The 18,248-nt window shown below is 29.5% G+C and overlaps 4 protein-coding genes across 6 annotated transcripts; 1 reads left to right on the top strand and 3 right to left on the bottom strand.

Annotated features, from left to right (window-relative positions):
• Nucleotides 1–48: 48 nt before the first annotated feature.
• On the top strand, nt 49–9,444 carry LOC123261784 (glycine dehydrogenase (decarboxylating), mitochondrial). Its single transcript, XM_044723577.1, has 10 exons — nt 49–326; nt 386–464; nt 759–894; nt 2,074–2,464; nt 2,547–3,067; nt 4,165–4,447; nt 6,738–7,387; nt 8,393–8,856; nt 8,930–9,075; nt 9,160–9,444. The coding sequence occupies exons 1-10, from the start codon at nt 126–128 to the stop codon at nt 9,265–9,267; spliced, it is 2,979 nt and encodes a 992-aa protein (XP_044579512.1). The 5' UTR covers nt 49–125; the 3' UTR covers nt 9,268–9,444.
• A 914-nt stretch (nt 9,445–10,358) lies between these two features.
• LOC123261787 (HMG box-containing protein 4-like) lies at nt 10,359–13,982 on the bottom strand. 2 transcript variants are annotated; one of them, XM_044723582.1, is made up of 5 exons: nt 13,706–13,982; nt 12,588–13,123; nt 12,427–12,502; nt 10,991–11,179; nt 10,359–10,876 (listed from the first exon to the last, which is right to left on the bottom strand). In XM_044723582.1, exons 1-5 carry the CDS (start codon nt 13,824–13,826, stop codon nt 10,467–10,469), a joined length of 1,332 nt encoding a protein of 443 aa, XP_044579517.1. In that variant the 5' UTR covers nt 13,827–13,982; the 3' UTR covers nt 10,359–10,466. The 2 variants fall into 2 exon arrangements, with proteins under 2 accessions (XP_044579517.1, XP_044579516.1); XM_044723581.1 differs by having other exon boundaries at nt 10,360–10,876; nt 12,588–13,129.
• A 521-nt stretch (nt 13,983–14,503) lies between these two features.
• Nucleotides 14,504–15,752, bottom strand: LOC123261788 (U3 small nucleolar ribonucleoprotein protein IMP4). The gene has a single exon (XM_044723583.1). The coding sequence runs from the start codon at nt 15,519–15,521 to the stop codon at nt 14,586–14,588; it is 936 nt and encodes a 311-aa protein (XP_044579518.1). The 5' UTR covers nt 15,522–15,752; the 3' UTR covers nt 14,504–14,585.
• A 215-nt stretch (nt 15,753–15,967) lies between these two features.
• On the bottom strand, nt 15,968–17,719 carry LOC123261790 (HMG box-containing protein 4-like). 2 transcript variants are annotated; one of them, XM_044723584.1, is made up of 4 exons: nt 17,595–17,719; nt 16,502–17,011; nt 16,350–16,425; nt 15,968–16,184 (listed from the first exon to the last, which is right to left on the bottom strand). In XM_044723584.1, the coding sequence occupies exons 2-4, from the start codon at nt 16,937–16,939 to the stop codon at nt 16,075–16,077; spliced, it is 624 nt and encodes a 207-aa protein (XP_044579519.1). In that variant the 5' UTR covers nt 16,940–17,011; nt 17,595–17,719; the 3' UTR covers nt 15,968–16,074. The 2 variants fall into 2 exon arrangements, with proteins under 2 accessions (XP_044579519.1, XP_044579520.1); XM_044723585.1 differs by having other exon boundaries at nt 17,658–17,695.
• Nucleotides 17,720–18,248: the final 529 nt, after the last annotated feature.

Genomic DNA, 18,248 nt, shown 5'->3' with positions numbered 1-18,248 from the left:
AATCAGACAATTGTGATATTCTGGCGTGATGTCACAGCAACATTAATATAAGACGTGTTAGCCCGCTGACGTTTCTCAGTTTCATATTATTTCTTCAATTTTAACAATCGTCTTTTTATTTTATAATGCATTGTACGTTAAAATTTTCGCGCTGCGCTAAGTTTCTGCAGACGCAAGATAATTTAATGCGATATGTTCGAGGGGCAGCTGTGGGAACTCAAGCTTTGAAGTTTGACAAATTATTTCGTGAACGTGAATTCCAATCACGACATATTGGTCCAAGAGATCATGAGCAATTAGAGATGCTGAAGACTATTGGATTTAAGGTAAGATTTAACCGTGATATTCATAATTTATATTTAATAATATTGAAACTTTTTTTTAGTCATTAGAAGAATTGACAAACGCTGCGGTACCAAATAATATTAGAAGAGACAAAGATTTAGATCTAGATCAGCCGATCAGTGAGTAGGAAAATATTTATTGTGACGAAACAATTGAATCGTTTATTTTGAATGCATTTTGTTTATCAATATTTCTTCAACAATAAATTGTGCAAGGCAGTGCAATAATTAAACACTGATAATTTTCTATCATTGAGTGATATGATATCTTGGGTCACTAAGTGCATGCTCGTGTTTCTGGATTAAATTCACGTGATTTTTTCAATGCAGACTATCTCACACGTGTTCATATTTATTGATATTAATAATCTTATGTTTACTTATTTAATTATTAATATAATTATATATTTTCAGCTGAGTATGAATTGGTGAAGAGAATAACTCAAATGTCACAGAAAAATAAAGTATGGAGAACTTATATTGGTATGGGATATTATAATTGCTGTGTTCCACTTACAATAATGAGAAATATTTTTGAAAATCCTGGATGGTAATAAATAATAATAATAATAATAATAGTTTCTTTATTTAGCTTTAAGCTACAGCATACAATGATATATAAAAAATAATAAAAAGATCTTAGATCTTTTATCACAGATTTTACACTCTAATCCTGTCTATAAATTTCAAAAATTGCCTTCTCTTATTTCTTCTTTTAATAATTTTTTAAATAATACTACATTACTTGCATTTTTTCTCTCTATGTTTCTTATTAAATAATGAAAATTCATACGTATTTATAGTTTTTTGAGCACTCACAGTTCTTGTTCTTTGTACCAACAGTCTATTTTTGTATTTTTTTTTTGTAATTATGTTCATTATCTACAACAATTCTGTTTAAATAGTCTGGCAATAAATTATTTTTCATCTTGTATACACACACACACACACACACACATTAAATTTAATTCTTTCTTCAACAGACAAAAAAATAGTGCATTTAACATATATTTAATTGGCGTATACTTATTAACTCTTATACTGAGAAAAAAAAATTTGTTGTCGAGAAAAAAATTTCTTGGCTCACGAATGATTTAAAATAAATTTTGGTTTTTTGACAAAATATCAATATTTATCATGATAGTAAAATATTGGCATTAATTTTGATAGATTAACAAACGAATAGGTTCACTTGAATTAAATAAAAAATAATTTGATCAATTCTTGAGATAAGAAAATATATTCTTGAAAATTATCAAGAATATATATTCTTGTAACAAGAAAATTTTCTCAAGAGTAGTACTTTTTTTTCTCAGTGTAATATTATCCTCAACGCTCTGTTTTGACACTTTTTTTAATAATAATAATATACTGAGAAAAAAAAATACTTTTACTCAATTAACAATTTCTTGGTTCAAGAAATTCGCTGACGATCAAATATTCTATTATTATTAATTTCTGAAGAGAAGAACATCAATATTTATCTTTGGATGATAAATAAATAAAAGAATAGCTTTATTTAAATTAAGTAAAAATTGTTTCAATCAATTTAACAATTTCTTGAGCTAAGAATATATATTCTTAAAAATTTTCAAGAACATAAATTCTTGTATCAAGAAAATTTTCTTAATAAAAGTATTTTTTTTCTCAGTGTAATAATAATAATAATAATAATAATAATAACTTCTAAAATTTCTATAAAGTAATTATTACCTAATTTTATTGATAGGACAACACAGTATACTCCATATCAACCAGAAATAGCGCAAGGAAGATTAGAGAGTTTGTTAAATTATCAAACTATGATTTGCGACATGACAGGAATGGAAGTAGCAAACGCGTCACTTCTCGATGAAGGAACAGCATCAGCAGAAGCTCTGGGTCTTGCGCATCGTCATAACAAACGTAAAAAATTATTTGTCTCTGACAAAGTTCATCCCCAGACTATCAGCGTCATTGCAACTAGATCATACTCTTTGGGATTGACTCTTGAAGTAGGAAATGTTTTCAATGTGGACACATCTTCCAAAGAAATTGCGGGAATTCTTCTCCAGTATCCAGATACTACTGGAGCTATTTATGACTATCAGAAAGTTGTTGACAAAGCTCATGCTGATGGAGTTAGTAGTTGATTTTATTTCTGAAAATAAAAAAATAATTATTTACATCAGTACTCTAATAAAAAAAACATTCACTCACTAGACTCTAGTTTGCGCAGCGACTGATCTGTTGGCTTTAGCAATTCTCCGCCCACCAGGTGACTTTGGTGTTGACATTTGCGTGGGAACCAGCCAACGTTTTGGAGTTCCTTTGGGGTACGGTGGACCACATGCTGGATTCTTCGCTTGTCACAATAAATTTGTGAGACTGATGCCTGGAAGAGTGATCGGTGTCACCAGAGACAGCGACGGCAATGACGCGTATAGATTGTCACTCCAAACACGCGAGCAACATATTAGAAGAGATAAAGCGACAAGTAATATTTGTACTGCCCAAGCACTTCTGGCTAATATGTCCGCGATGTACGCGGTTTATCACGGTCCTGATGGTATTCGTGATATTTCAAAAAAAGTACATCATCTGACTACTGTTCTAGCGCAAGGTCTTCAGGCTGCTGGTCATCGGCTACACAATGATTACTTTTTTGATACGATTACTATTACACCTACGCAATCACTGAAAATTATTCAAGACAATGCTGAACGCCATGAAATTAATCTAAGGTGATTCAGTTAACTTAATAAGTAAATTTTAAAATTATTAATAAGTTTTAATTAAACATTATAATGTTAAAAATTTTCGTAAACTTTTTATAATAACTTTTTACTATACAAAGGTATTTTTAAATCAAATGTTGAGTCTACGAAAAAAATTAATAATTTATGCATGGTAATATTACGATATTGTAAGTTTAAAATTTATTTAATAAGTTTACTAATCTTTGTAAAGTAAAAGACCCAGTTATTGACACTTGCAATTTTATTCTAATTAAAAAAATAAAAATGTTCTCAAAAACCCAATTAGGGTAAAAGTACCGGTTTTGGCCATCTTAGGACTATTTTTGGCTACTTGATATTTTAGTTAATTTGTGAAAAATTTAACTATTCAATTAGAATTTTTATAGAATTTATGAATTAGTACATCTATAAAAATTGAATTCATAAAGTCTTGTGATTATAGAAATATTTATACAATAATTTGAAAATAAAGCGGCCAAAAAAGGTACACTAGCCACAAACGGTACTTCTACCCTATCTTAAAATTTATAATTCAAAAATCATATTTATTAATTTATTATAGTCGATTTATTTTTTTCAATTAAAATAAAATTGCAAGTGTCAATAAATGGGTCTTTTACTTTATGCATATGCTTCAAAATTTAGCTTATTATATATTTAACAACATAATGGTAAAATTACAAGACAAAAATACGCTAAAATAAAATACCGGATTTTATAAAAAAAATCAAACTTTCGTTGACTAAACCTACAAAATTAACGACAAAATTAGAAAATTTTGTTTTAATTTTGATAAGATTTTTGCAATTTTAATACACTTTTGCGAAATTTTATTAGATGGAATGAGATTTTTAATTAAAACTGTCTCCTGTATTTTTGCATAACCGAGTCTATAAAATGACATGACGCCCATTTATCATAATAGTATAAAAAAAAAAAAAAGTACAATTATCGTCGCGAAAATTTGCTCCAAAAACATTTTAGGAAATAACTACTTTTTTTTTTTTTTTTAACAGTCTATTGTCTAATTAAAAAAATTAAGTAAAAATATTTATAAAATGTCAGCATTATTATTTTTAAAGGTACAATCAAGATGGATCTATTGGAATATCTCTTGATGAAACAACGACACCAAATGATGTCAATGATTTATTTAAAATATTTGAAGCTGAACAAACCGTCGAAGACATTCTAAATAACGACTCGCTAAATGAAAAGAATTTAACAAACTCTGAATTCAAACGTACTTCTGCCTATTTAGAGCACCCGGTATTTAATATGCACCATTCAGAGACAAGAATCGTACGATACATGAAAGCATTGGAAAATAAAGATATTTCTCTTGTCCACAGCATGATTCCACTGGTAATTAAATTTTAATCTATATTATTAAGAAAATGAGAAAAATTTTGTTTCCTGCATAGTCACATGATAAAATCGTTTTTTTTTGGTGAAATTTAGTGTCATTGCAAAGATTTTGACGTAAATTTGTGCCATTTCAAGGTTTCATTTTATTCTCACCAATAGTCAATTTATTATGATAGTATTTAGGCTGCATTCGAAAATGCTCTATCTCTAGATACATAATTAAGAAATGACCTTTTATCTTGTGAAATATTGACATTTTTAAAGATATAAGCTCATCCCGATGTTACACTCATCGAGACCTTTCAATTGAGTACCCACATCAATTTTTCATATATTTTATCTATATATATATAAGCGAAATACCACTCACTCATCACGAGATCTCCGAAACTATTCGCCCGATTGACTTGAAATTTAGCATAGTTACTCCATTCGTGATGTAGACGCTCACTAAGAACGGATTTTACGCAATTCCTAGCCAAAATGAATTTTTCGTCTACAATCACATATGCCCTCCCCTCCCCTCCCTCTCATTCTTCTCCTCCCCTCCCGTGCCCTATAATCTTTCCCCTTCCCTATATCTCTCTCTTTTTTTGGGAGCGAAATATCATTTTGACCCTCTAATCTAAGAAAGCATCAGTGTCACCCGTAAATTATCGAACTCAATCCCCCTACAACCACCCACGCTAATCAACCTTTGCCATGGTTGCCATTGTCATGGTTATCGTTGCCATGGTTACCGTTGCTATGGTTACCGTTGCCGTGGTTACCGTTGCCATGGTTACCGTTACCATGGTTGCCGTTACCATGGTTACCGTTATCATGGTTACCGTTGCTATAATAACTGTCAAAATGATTGATTTTAAATTTTATCGATTGACTGTTGGGACAGTAGGAATTCATAATCATACGCTTTTTAAGAAAGAATAGCTAAATCATTAATAACTGAAATAACTTATATGTATTGGAATAATCATGAAGGATGAACTCGATTATATCATAACACAGATAAATTAAACATAAATATTATCAAGTTGATATTGTTAAATGATTATACTGATTTTAATGATTAAAATTAAAATGGTAAATTGTGTCTGATGCGTCTTCTCTAAAATTTTACAACGATATCGTTAAATTATTATAAAAAACGGTCGATTTAAGATAATTTCTAATAAAATGAGTAATAATAAATATATTTTTAATACCACTTAATTTGTTATGAATTTATTAATAACTAGCTGATACCCGCGCTTCGATAGGAATACAATAAATTTTTATGGTGTAACCTAGATGAAAAATATAAACAAAATGGTTAATTTCAAAAAGATAATGAATATAAATTTTGAATTAGAGAAAAGTGATTGTTTGTGATGACCGGTGTTAGCGAGTATTAAATATATGAGAAAAGTATTTTATTATTAACATTTTTAAAATTAAATTAAAAATTATTGACATTTTTAAAATTAAATAATACTATGAAGCGGAAAAGAATAGGAGTTACGGATAATTATTACGTGAATCGTTCCAACATTCACGTAACAGAATAATTGGAGGAGGAAGAGATTGAGAAAGAAATAGGAAGGACCTTCTTAATAAGAGTTTACAGAATATGCGAGAAAAAATTCAGATAGCTCGGACAGGGATTCGAACCCAGAACCTTCCGGTGACATGTCGGCTACTCTACCATTTGACCTATCCGGTCTAGACTAAATGTTTAGGATAACATTATTATAATGGGAACGCATCTCACTACACAGTACGTCATGGGTGATGCGGAAATCTGTCTAATGACAGATTTACTGACTAACTGACCCATTGATTGATTGATTATTAATAATAAAATACTTTTCTCATATATTTAATACTCGCTAACACCGGTTATCATAAACAATCACTTTTCTCTAATTCAAAATTTATATTAATTATCTTTTTGAAATTAATCATTTTGTTTATATTTTTCATCTAGGTTACAACATAAAATTTTATTGTATGCCCAGCGAAGCGGGTGGGTATCAGCTAGTATATTTATATATATGAATATATGAAATATATCTCAAAATGCATGTGGGTACTCAAATGAAAGCTCTCGATGAGTGTAACATCGGGATGAGCTTATATCTTTAAAAACGTCAATATTTAAGAAATTACAGTGCAATTTAAGAAAAGTCATTATTTAATGAAGCAAAATTTTAATTTTTTATCGTTCACAAGTCATAGTGACTGTGAGGTTGCTAGTTTAAATTAAGCTTTATAATTTGTTATAAAAATATCATTTTAATAAATCTAGGGCTCGTGTACCATGAAACTAAACTCAACAACTGAGATGATGCCATGCAGTCTTCCGGGCTTCGCCAACATGCACCCGTTTGTACCAGTGAACCAAGCTGAAGGCTACAGAGAGTTATTTGGTCAACTAGAAAAAGATCTTTGTGCAATTACTGGGTACGATGGAATAAGCTTCCAGCCAAACAGCGGAGCTCAAGGAGAGTATGCGGGTCTGAGAGCTATTCAGTGTTATCACGAGTCTCAGGGTAACGTTGATAGGAAGGTTTGTTTGATACCGATTTCTGCTCATGGTACCAACCCGGCATCTGCGCAAATGGCTGGTATGCAAGTGGAACCGATTTTCATACGCAAAGACGGTTCTGTGGACTTGGAACATCTGAAGGAGATGATTGATCGGTACAGGCAGACTCTGTCATGTCTTATGATAACGTATCCATCCACCAATGGAGTGTTTGAGGAAACGATAGGTGACGTTTGTGACCTGGTACATGAAGCTGGTGGCCAAGTGTATCTCGACGGAGCGAATATGAACGCCCAGGTGGGGCTCTGCAGACCTGGTGACTACGGAAGTGATGTTTCACATCTTAATCTTCATAAGACATTCTGTATTCCTCATGGAGGTGGTGGGCCTGGAATGGGACCTATTGGAGTGTAAGATGATTAATTATTAGTTTATTAACTATAATATTATTATTATTATTAATTTCAGCCTAACGGTCTAGAAATGAACTGTTAGATACATAAATTAGCAAACCAAAAGGGAATGTATAAAAGTAAAAATCTGGTTGAGAAATGCAAAAAAAATTATTTTCGAAAATTGAACTGAAATTGTTATCACAGCCGAATTTTTTTAAATTGACAATTTATGTTAAGAGAAGTTAAAAATTTTATTTTAATTTTTTTCAGTAAATTTTCACAAGATACAAAAAATTGAAAATTTAAAAATGATGAATAAGAAAACTTTGATTTAATGATTTCTTGATATTTCTAATCAAACTGTACATAGTTTGGATACTTTTGAAATAAATTTTAAAAATAATAGTGCTATCACAGGATCAATTTCAAATAATTTAATGGATAAATGTGACAGAACGAATTTATAGAACCAACAAATTATTCAAAACTATAATTTTGTTCCAAAAATTTAATATAAAAAATTGACTAAAACCGTAAAAGCCATAAATTTTTATCAAGACTTTTCTGATGATACCTACCGTATTTAACTATAAAAATTTTTTTAAAAATAATAATATGCACATCACAAAATTTTCCTTACTCTCTCAATTATTTAAATTATAAATGACTCGCTGAAAAAATATCAAACCCAATTTACGATACAGATATGCCTGTTAAGAAATGTTTCTTACTTTTAATTATATAAATTATTTTTTTATCTATAACCACATTTACAGGTACAAAACTAAATAAATAAATAAATAAACAAATTACATAACGAATGACATAGCGAAATTTGAATCTACTTAAAACTATTTTGAAAACTTATCATAATAAATTAACTATCACTGAAAAGCATATAAAACATTGAAAACACATTCAACACACTAAATTTAATTTCAAAGACTTATTTTATCATATGAATATGCCGGATACAAAATTTTCCTTATTCTCTTAAAATAATGTAAGTTATTATTACAGAAAACGTCACCTGATGCCATTTTTACCCGGACATCCAGTAATTGACCCAGCAAATGGTCAAAGCAATGACACTGCTGGTCTTGGAACAGTATCTGCAGCTCCATATGGCTCGTCAGCAATTTTACCTATATCGTGGGCTTATATTAAATTAATGGGACCCAAAGGACTGCGCAAGGCCACTCAGGTTGCTATATTAAACGCTAATTACATGAGCAAGCGATTAGAAAAGTATTATAACACTTTGTATAAAGGAGAAACTGGTCTAGTGGCTCATGAATTCATACTTGATGTAAGAGAATTCAAAAAAACGGCAAATATTGAGGTAGTTGACATTGCCAAGAGATTGATGGATTACGGATTTCATTCACCGACCATGAGTTGGCCAGTTCCTGGTACTTTGATGCCTGAGCCTACTGAGTCGGAAGATAAAATGGAGCTAGACAGATTTTGTGACGCATTAATATGTAAGATTATAGTTGAAATATTTGTTTAATTGTTGAAATTTCGTTTTATTGAATTTTTTGATAATTGTTGTAGCTATCAGAGGAGAGATTAAAGATATCGAAGACGGTAAAATGGATATTAATGTAAATCCGTTGAAAATGGCACCTCATACGCAAGAGCAAGTTATTAATTCCAAATGGGATAGACCTTATTCACGAGAATTGGCTGCTTTCCCAATTGTAAGTTTTTTTTTAAAATTATTTATTATATAATTAATAATGATAAAAATAATAATTGATTAATTTTAATTATTACTCTTTCAGTCATTTTCAAAAATTCCAAAAATATGGCCAAGAGTTGGTAGAACAGATGACATTTATGGTGATAAAAATCTTTTCTGCACATGTCCACCTATTCTTCCAGTTCAATAATAATAATAATAATAATAATAATTTTTTCATTTTAAATGAATTGGCTATCTAGTCTAACACAACAATTTTTATTTTTATTCGTAATATTTTTTAGCTTGTGTTTCTCTCCAGACATATACAATTTAGCTACATGCTAAAAAATATTACGAATAAAAATAAAAATACACTGAAAAAAAATTAGAAAAAGTTTGGAAAATCCAAATGAACATGCCTTAAGCGCTCATGTCATACATAAATTATTTAGATCATAACAAAAATTATTCGTTTTTAATTTGAGTTTTCCCGCGAGTAGTATTATCCCCTCTGTAGGTCGAGCTAAAAAAAAATTTTAACAGGTGATAAAACAGTTATATTAGTAATTATACCATCATGTATGTTTAGTATCTGCTTTTGTTTATTAGTTATTTCAATTCTGTTTATGAAAAATAATATATATGGCTGCCGAAATCGCAGATAAAGTCACCGAACTGACAATCGAAAAAAATTAACTGTATCGAAACGGAATTATTTTGACACGCAATTTTCACAAGGGTTTTGATAAACTTCCTCAGGAATAAAACAAAAAAAAATTAAATCGTGAAAGTAATTTTTGAAAAAGTTGTGGTGTTATCAAGCCCAGTGCTCCCGTGAATACCACGCTCTTATTCATTTAATTCATCAGAAAAACGAGTTTTTTCTGAGAAATTTTACTTAATCGATAAGAAAATTTTTTTAACGTGTTCTGTAGTTACTATTATTTATTTCAATATGCTTTTTATCCATAATTTTTTTCGTTTAAATTATGAAAATCAGGTTTTAATCGAAATCACCATTTTTAGGCGAGAGTAGAGCATACCTGCGCCCTTCGCGCTTAAGACATGCAATTGTGGTATTAGATTGGATAGCCAATTTAACTTAAAATTGAAAAAGTATTAAAAACAGCCAGTCTTTAGAAATAAATATTAAATATTAAATAATAATAATAATAATAATAATTTTGTTTTATAAATATAGTCTAGTATTTATTAAAAATTATTTTTCTAATTTTATCAACAATTTAATCTAAAACCGTTAATACAAATAATAAATTTTGTTTTTTGTACAAACGTTATAATTAATTTGATCTAATTCGAAAAATTACTTTACTTAAATCATCAAAAATTAAAAGGCATTATCTTAAATCTAAGGAAGTTAAAACAAGAAGTATTAACGTTATTAGATTACAATCCTGGCATTATGTACGCAATATTATCGAGCATTTCGGATAACATTTCGGGCTCTGCGCCATCAGTTTCCGGGACTTGCTGAGTAAGACACACAAGAGGACCCAATGCGCAGAGTAGCGAGTCTAATAAAACTGATAGACTACCAGAAACTGCTATTTGACCTTCGTGTTCTTTCAATCTTTCGCCAATTATAGTCAAACTTTCTCCTAAAAGTTTTAAATGAGCCGCTACGTCGACCGGCTGGGTCCCAACAACCTTGTACATGCCCATTCCTATCACCGGTTCATTGACGAGGTCCTTTCCAATACGATTTGACGTCGGCGATATTGGAGAGTTTCCACCTCCAAAAGGAGCTCCTAATTGTGGTGTCTTTTTCGTGGGGGACTTCATGTCTTTGCCATTACCTATATCATTAATTTTATATTACTTATTTTATTCAGTAACTAAGTTACGTAAATATCGAAAAAATAAAATAAACCAATAAAAAAATAATAAGCGGTATCTTAAAAATATCTCACCAATCTTATTGATGAACTTCTTTCGAGAACCTGGTGGTGAAATTTTCTGCATTGGCTGTTCTTCTTTCAATACTATTTTAGAGTTAGGTTTGTCAGCCAAGCGCTTGGCTCGCCGTCTCCAGTTGTATTTCTCCAGGTTTGGTACCGTTGCCCACAGCTCACCAAGCTTTTTAGAAATTGTTGCAAAATCTGTTTTGTAAAATTAAAGTATTATTAATTTGACAACTTTAATAGCATGTATACACAGTAAATCTTGATTTTTTAAAACTGAACATAGCTGTAAGATAAATTACTTTTTTGTTCTTACACTGAGAAAAAAAAAACAATCCAGTTAATAAATGAATAACAATCAACATCGTTATACTTTTTTTTAATTGTAATAATCTGTTTACTATTCTGTGTAAAAATTTATATATTAAGATATTTAAAATTGTAACCATGCTCCTTTTTCTGAATGTACTAAATTTTTTATTTACTTAAGTTATACTTCAAATTTCAATTATATTATCTATCTATACTAATAAATGGAGAGTTGGTTTTTTTGTCCAGTTATACTGCGAAAACTACTGAACTCTCCGGAACCTATATTTTTTTGACTTAGAAATAATGAATTTTTATTGTAACTAAATTTATTTTATTCGATTGTCATTTATTCAAAATAAATTTTTTAATTCTATTGGTTATGTTTATATACTAGGCAGATTTCTTCACTTATGAGACCTGCAATTTCTTTAACTGAAACTTTCAATGCTCATTACAAATTTTTTTTTCATATCAATTATTATTCATTTTTGTAAGAAAGACGCGGGAATGTTATAATGATTGCACATTGAAAGTTACAATGAATATTAGCTAGAATAATTACATGGATAAAAGGTGCATACCAATTCGATAGAATTGGGAATCTGTGCAAGTCAAAACAATACTCTAATTAAATTTCAAGTCTAGAGCTAAAAATGCAATTCTATAAAGCGCCCAGCGGAGCGGGCGAGTAACAGCTAGTTTATAAATACAAAATTTTTATATTCTAGCAAATACTTCTAATCTTAATTTTATTACTTATGTGAAATAAAATTCTATGTATTTTACTTCTTGCTATTTGGCTTTATGCCTTGGCATTTAAATTCAATAAATAAAAATAAATAAATACTAGGGTAAAAGACCCCATTAGTGGCGGGGACCTCATTACTGACACTTTCTTTGATTTTGATACTTATTAAATTAAAAATCATTAATTTCAATAATAAACATATTATTTCTAATCTTTAAGATCTTTTGATCACAAAAATTTTTAATTTTTATTCCAAATAGAAAATTTTTTCATTGAAAGAAAAAGTGCCACTAATGGGGTCTTTTACCTTATTCATATTTTTTTGCGAATTAAAAACAGTTAAGAACTCTAACAAACAATACTGTAAATAAATTAATAATCTTACCCATATTAGGACATTTTTCTAGTAATTCTTGCCTAACTTCTTTAGCCCACAGCATATAAGCAGTAAATCTCGTTTTCTAAAACAAAATACCATCATTAATAATATAAATTAAATTTACTGAATTTTTGTAAATAAAATTAATTAAAATAAAAAAAATTTACCCCTTTATCTTTCCTCTGAGCTTTCATTCGACCGATAACCTTTCCATCTTTGATAATCAATTTCTTCCTACATTTTTCCAGCATATAGAGACTATTAGCTTGGGAAGGAGTCTCCTGGTCTGGTGGTTCTAATCGTTTGAAGCCCGTCTCTTTCTCATCAATAAGCAAAGGATCAACTTCCTCTTCACTGTTGGAGTCTACAGAGAATCTATCTTCGTCATTTGAAACTTCTTCCGACTCTGACCCTAAACTTTGATCATCTGGATCGGACATTGGTTCCTGTTTGAGTTTCTGGGGACTACCGTGTGTTCCAGAATTTTTTCTATTCCTAGCTTGATTTTGGGCATTTAATTCCGCAGTGGCAGCAGCTTGTGCTTGCTGAGCTTCAAATCGCTCCAGTACCTGCTGTGCATGAAGCTGTTGAGCTTTTTGCTGTCTTTTGAGTTTACTGTCAGTTATATCATCAGGAGACTCAAAGTCCATCAACTTGGAGGATTTTTTCCTGACTCGGCCGCTCCTTGACACACCCGTCACTTCTAAAACTGAAGATTATAAAAGACTACATCTTGCCAAGTATATTCCCGAGACCAGAACTAATTCCATTTTTATCTAACTACAGCAATCAATTAATTTTTTTATTTATCTTCATTCAAATCTAATTTTATTATTATTATTCAATTACTACTAAATACAACAAATACTCAAAACAAATTTCCACGTTTTTTTTTATTTTGTAAAAAATTGAAAATAAAAATTACAAAAAATAAATTGACAAATAATTTAACTATTAGAAAAATTAATTGTCAACTTTATACACAAAGATCAATACATCACCAAAAAAAAAATAAAATAAAATAAATAAAAATTTTTCAGACTACTCCGGATTCAGAAAAAATAAATAAAATTATTTACGAAAATAGTTTGAGAATTAAACCACTGAAACACAAAGTCGCTAGTGAAAAACTAACCTATAGAAATACCAAAACCCATTAAAAATTATAGAATCTAAAGAGCTACACCAGAAAATCATGCAGAAATTAATAGATAATAAATATTGATGCTGAAAATTCCCTCAACTAAACAAAACATTCTTATTTTATTGTTAATTATAAACATACCGTCTACTTTAGGACGTTTTGGAGACGCGAACATGTCCATCGCGCCAGTCAACTGATCGTCTGGTTTCTTGCGCCGTGGTGTTTTGTCGTTTTTCGCGGGCTTACGAATTTCAGACGGCATTTTTGTTAGTTTTTTTTTTTTTAACACTTAGCTTAATTTTATTATAAACTTTACTTTAATTTATTACCCAATTGTTGCTTGCGTAAACACTTTAGTGTAAATATTTTTAACGGCCAAGGTGTTTTTAAAAACAACTACTGAGCTACTGTACAATTACGACGTAGTTTATTTACATTTACTGCGCATGACAGTAGGATCACTAAAAATTTAAGCGGGAAATTTTAAATTATTTTATTCTTTACATTTAAATAAAACAAATTTTTATTTATTTATTTTTATAAAAATAAAAATATATAAATAAATTTTATATATTTTTTATTTATAAAAAAAAAAAAAAAAACCGTTTTAATGATAAACAGTAAAAGCTCTTAAAAGTTACGTAGGTTGTCTTTCTCGCTCTTATTGGTGTTTTATGAGAAATTGAGACAGAACTACAGTAACTTTTAACAGCTTTCACTGTAATTTTAAATAATATAATAATTTTAATAATATAAAAATGCAGAAATAATTGTTTGTTATAATCAAAATTTTTTTTTTAAAATAAATCAATATTTTTTTTTTTAATTCTGCACCATTTATTCAACTAGAGATACTGAGTTAATTTCCTAATAAATTTTTTTATTTATTATAAAAATAATTTTTAATCTTAGCGAGAAATTGAAAAAAAAATAAGCACATATTTTAAAATAATTCATTTATTGAAAAAAAAAAAAAAAAAAATTAAATTTCAAAATTATCCTACTTTTAAGAACTTAATATCTAAAAATCATCTTCTTGATCCCAACCATCTTCGTTGGATAAAAATCGTCGCTTGTGCGTGGTGTTCATGAAAGTCCCCAAGTTCCATTCAGTGTCAGCAGCCTCAATAGCATCTATGGTGCCTAATTTTATTTTATACAATTTTAGAGTAAACCTGGGTCCAACTTCGGTCATCTCAACATCTTGCCCACCGGATTTCTTGTAAGTATAATGCCGGAAAGCAATGAAGTCATCGTGGTTAGCAAAAGCCATCACACGTTTGCTGTCTTCTTTAGGTACCGGGAACAAGTGCTTCAGGATGTTCATCGTCCTGATACCTAGCGTCGATTTAAAATTATGAAAAATTAAATGCGGATACTGCTCTGACATAGTACCTATTTCAGGAATGTCATGTCGCATTACGACGTTTGACAGAGTGAAGTAAGCAGTCGGGCCGTAGGGTAGATGACAAATAACAAGATGATCTGGAACACCACGGTGCTCGTGAATTACAATGAAATCCGTGACTTGATTAGCTCTGCAGACTTCGATCAGTGTTTTCATCTCAGCGTTACCACGATTTAATCTCTGCGCGGTAGGAAAGATGAGACGGACTTCTTTGACGAATTTTTTAAGACGAGCACTAGGGTCACGTGAAGTTGTCAACATTATTTTTGGATCTTCGACACCGGCCCAACGGTACTCATCATCTTCGTGGGTCCCAGTTGTCCCACCCATTTCTGTTCCCATGGCAACTGCTCGCTCTGGACCAGCATCTTCCCAGTCCAGTTTACGTTGTAAGTACAAGGCATCTTTCCTCAGGTCAGGGTGGATTGGAACGTTGTTTTCCAAACTTTTTTTCAATTTATCTTTTTTTTCTTGAATAGTTTTTATTTTATCTTCTTTAGATTTACGATAAAGGTACTCACGTCTCAAACGCGCTTGTCTTCGCAACATTTTTATTTATTTATTTAATTTTTACTTATTCAACTTATTTATATTTCACCACGTGCTTGAAATCACTGTATTTCAAAACATAACCTGAACTATGTCACATTAAATGATAAAATGTGCTTGAAATTATTTTATTTGATCAATGCGACATCTAGGAATTACTTTTCTTTTTTTCTGATGATACGTCACTTTTCTTCTTTATCAATTTATGATTTTGTGAGACAGCATCTGCTCTGTAATAAATTTCAAAATTTTTAATAATAATTGCAAATTAATATAAAAAAAATGTATTATTATCATTTAAAATTATTATTATTATAAATTTTTTTTTGTACAAACATGATAAATATATTTGTCACATTTTAGGAACATTTGCTTTTTTTTAAACTATTACTTTCTATTATACATTGTGTCGCTTTTTTGTACATTAATAGATTTGCATAATTATTAAAAAAATAAAAATTGGTGACTTTGAAACGTCTCACCAATTTTACTGATGAACTTTTCACAAGAATCTGTTGGTGAAGCTTTCTATATTGGATGTTATTGTAATCTATCATTTAGATTTAGCAGCCAAGCGTTTAGCTCGTCTTTTCAAGTTATATTTTTGCATCTGTGAGACCGTTGCCCAGAGTTCAGCAAGCTTTTTAGAAATAGTTGTGAAATCTGTTGAATAAAATTTAATTAGTTATTTTATTTTATTCTGAGTGGCTTTATAATTTAAATAACAGTAATACTTTCAACTATTTTGGCAAATTTTTCATTTTTAAATTGAAAAATAAAAAAAATTAATCAAAATATTACTCTAAATAAATAAATAAAAATTTTTACCCATATCGGGATTTTTTTTCAGTAAATCTTGTCGAACATCTCTGGCCCAAAGCATGTAAGAAGTAATTCTCGTTTTCTAAAAAAAAAAAATAAAATTATTATTGATCTTTGAATTTTAAGAGTAAAAATAAATAATATCAATTAAGACTTACCCCTTTATCACTCCTTGAAGCTTTCGTTTTTTCGGTGATCTTTCCATTTTTTGGAGTTGACTTTTTTGGGCTGTTTTTTTGCAACAAAAGACTGCCAGTTCGGAGAGGTGTCTCTGGGTTCACTGGGTCTGTGAAATTGGTTTCTTTCTCATCAATATAAAGCGGATCAGGTTCTACTTTAACATTGATGTCTACAAAATCAAAGTGTCTATCCTCCTCCTTCTCCTCCTCTTCCTTAACAATTGAAATTGATTCATACCCTAAAAGTTGATCTTCTGGCTCGGTTTTTATCTCTATTTTGACTATAGGGGGGTTATCGTGTGTTTCGCAATTTTTACTAGTTCTTGTTTGATCTTGGGCAATTTCACTGTTGACAACAGCTTGTTTTTGTTGAGTGTTTAATCTCTCCTCTGCTAAATCATGAGCTTCCATGTCCATCAGCTTCGAAGATTTTTCCCGCTTCTAAATACATCCGTCACGCTTCTGCATTTTTTTTACCCATTTTAGAAACTGGAAAAAAAATTCATTAGTATCATTGTCATCAAATCTTGAGTAAAAAAAATCCTAGATTATTAAATATGATTTATTGTAATTAATTTTTTACTTTTAATTATATTAAATTTTTTTTTTAATATTTATTATGTACTAAATTCAATAGTTAATAATTAGAAATTAATATTGAAGATTAATAATTTAATTAATTACATAATATTAAATATTAAATTTAAAAAATAAGAAATATTTATAAAATGAATTATAATTCAAAATATATAAAGAGATATTTATAAGATTAATACATTCAACTAAACAAAATGGTTGAGTGCTTACTTATCAAAAAATATGATAGTGAAATTAGCTGATAGCTGTCAATTTTTTTAATTTTTATAACAAATTAATTACAATAATAATAAAAATGCTTTCAAAAATTTCCACTGATAATTTTTTTTAATTTTCATATGTGAAATTTCTTAATTTAATTTTTTTTTCATAATAATATCATTATTATCAAATTATAAAAAAATTTTTAATGTCTTTCAGCTTCTGTGACATTAAAAAAATGTATAAACTTATTATGAAAAAAAATAATACTTGCAAAAAATTAACCTAAAATATTTGAAAACACTTATAAAGTTTTTCCACAATTTTTATCACTTACAAACTTTAATTTTTATTTTTATTACTGCAATTCAAATGAATTCTATAGATTATTAAATTTTTTTAAATGCTTGTTTTAAATAAATTCTTTTGAATTTTAATATTTTAATAATTTTAATAAGTAATTAAAAATGAAAATATTTGATATTTCTTTTTTATTTTTATAAAATTGAAGATGACCATGAGACTGATTTCCTTCATGACCAATCACATTACGTCTTTATCAATACACGGTATGCGTCGGACTAATATTTAAATCGCGCGGGCCACATAGAAGTTCAATTTCTGCCGGTAGGTGGCACGGAGTGTACCGTTTCAGAGGCGAGTGCTTTAGTTCTGGGGATAGTTCAGCACAACGAAATCCGACACCGGTAGTAAACATAAGTTAGAAAGAGTTAACGATAGAATAAATCTAACAAAAAAGTAATATTTATATCATGGAAATATAAGTCGTCTTAGGTAATGTCAACATGATGATAAACAAAGTAAAAGATGATAGTAAAATACGGACAGCGTAGAGATTAATTGGTAAAGCGACGTTTTAAGTTTATCTTTTTATGTCTTGGTCCATGACTTGGGATATGGCAGGCGT

The sequence above is a fragment of the Cotesia glomerata genome, linkage group LG3 (genome assembly GCF_020080835.1).
Source record: "Cotesia glomerata isolate CgM1 linkage group LG3, MPM_Cglom_v2.3, whole genome shotgun sequence".
Taxonomy (NCBI): domain Eukaryota; kingdom Metazoa; phylum Arthropoda; class Insecta; order Hymenoptera; family Braconidae; genus Cotesia; species Cotesia glomerata.
The sequence above is the reverse complement of the archived record's forward strand: the minus strand, read 5'-3'. Positions and strand labels throughout refer to the sequence as shown.

Bases quoted from the DNA above. Each gene is read 5' to 3' on its own strand.
- LOC123261784 (XM_044723577.1), top strand. From the start codon at position 126: ATGCATTGTACGTTAAAATTTTCGCGCTGCGCTAAGTTTCTGCAGACG. The intron at 327-385 runs GTAAGATTTAAC...ACTTTTTTTTAG, and splicing joins TGAAGACTATTGGATTTAAG to TCATTAGAAGAATTGACAAA. The intron at 7,388-8,392 runs GTAAGATGATTA...TTATTATTACAG, and splicing joins GGAATGGGACCTATTGGAGT to AAAACGTCACCTGATGCCAT.
- LOC123261787 (XM_044723581.1), bottom strand. From the start codon at position 13,826: ATGCCGTCTGAAATTCGTAAGCCCGCGAAAAACGACAAAACACCACGG. The intron at 11,180-12,426 runs GTAAGATTATTA...TTTACAAAACAG, and splicing joins AGAAAAATGTCCTAATATGG to ATTTTGCAACAATTTCTAAA. The intron at 10,877-10,990 runs GTGAGATATTTT...TTAATGATATAG, and splicing joins GAAGTTCATCAATAAGATTG to GTAATGGCAAAGACATGAAG.
- LOC123261788 (XM_044723583.1), bottom strand. From the start codon at position 15,521: ATGTTGCGAAGACAAGCGCGTTTGAGACGTGAGTACCTTTATCGTAAA.
- LOC123261790 (XM_044723584.1), bottom strand. From the start codon at position 16,939: ATGGACATGGAAGCTCATGATTTAGCAGAGGAGAGATTAAACACTCAA. The intron at 16,426-16,501 runs GTAAGTCTTAAT...TTTTTTTTTTAG, and splicing joins CTTCAAGGAGTGATAAAGGG to AAAACGAGAATTACTTCTTA. The intron at 16,185-16,349 runs GTAAAAATTTTT...TTTATTCAACAG, and splicing joins GAAAAAAAATCCCGATATGG to ATTTCACAACTATTTCTAAA.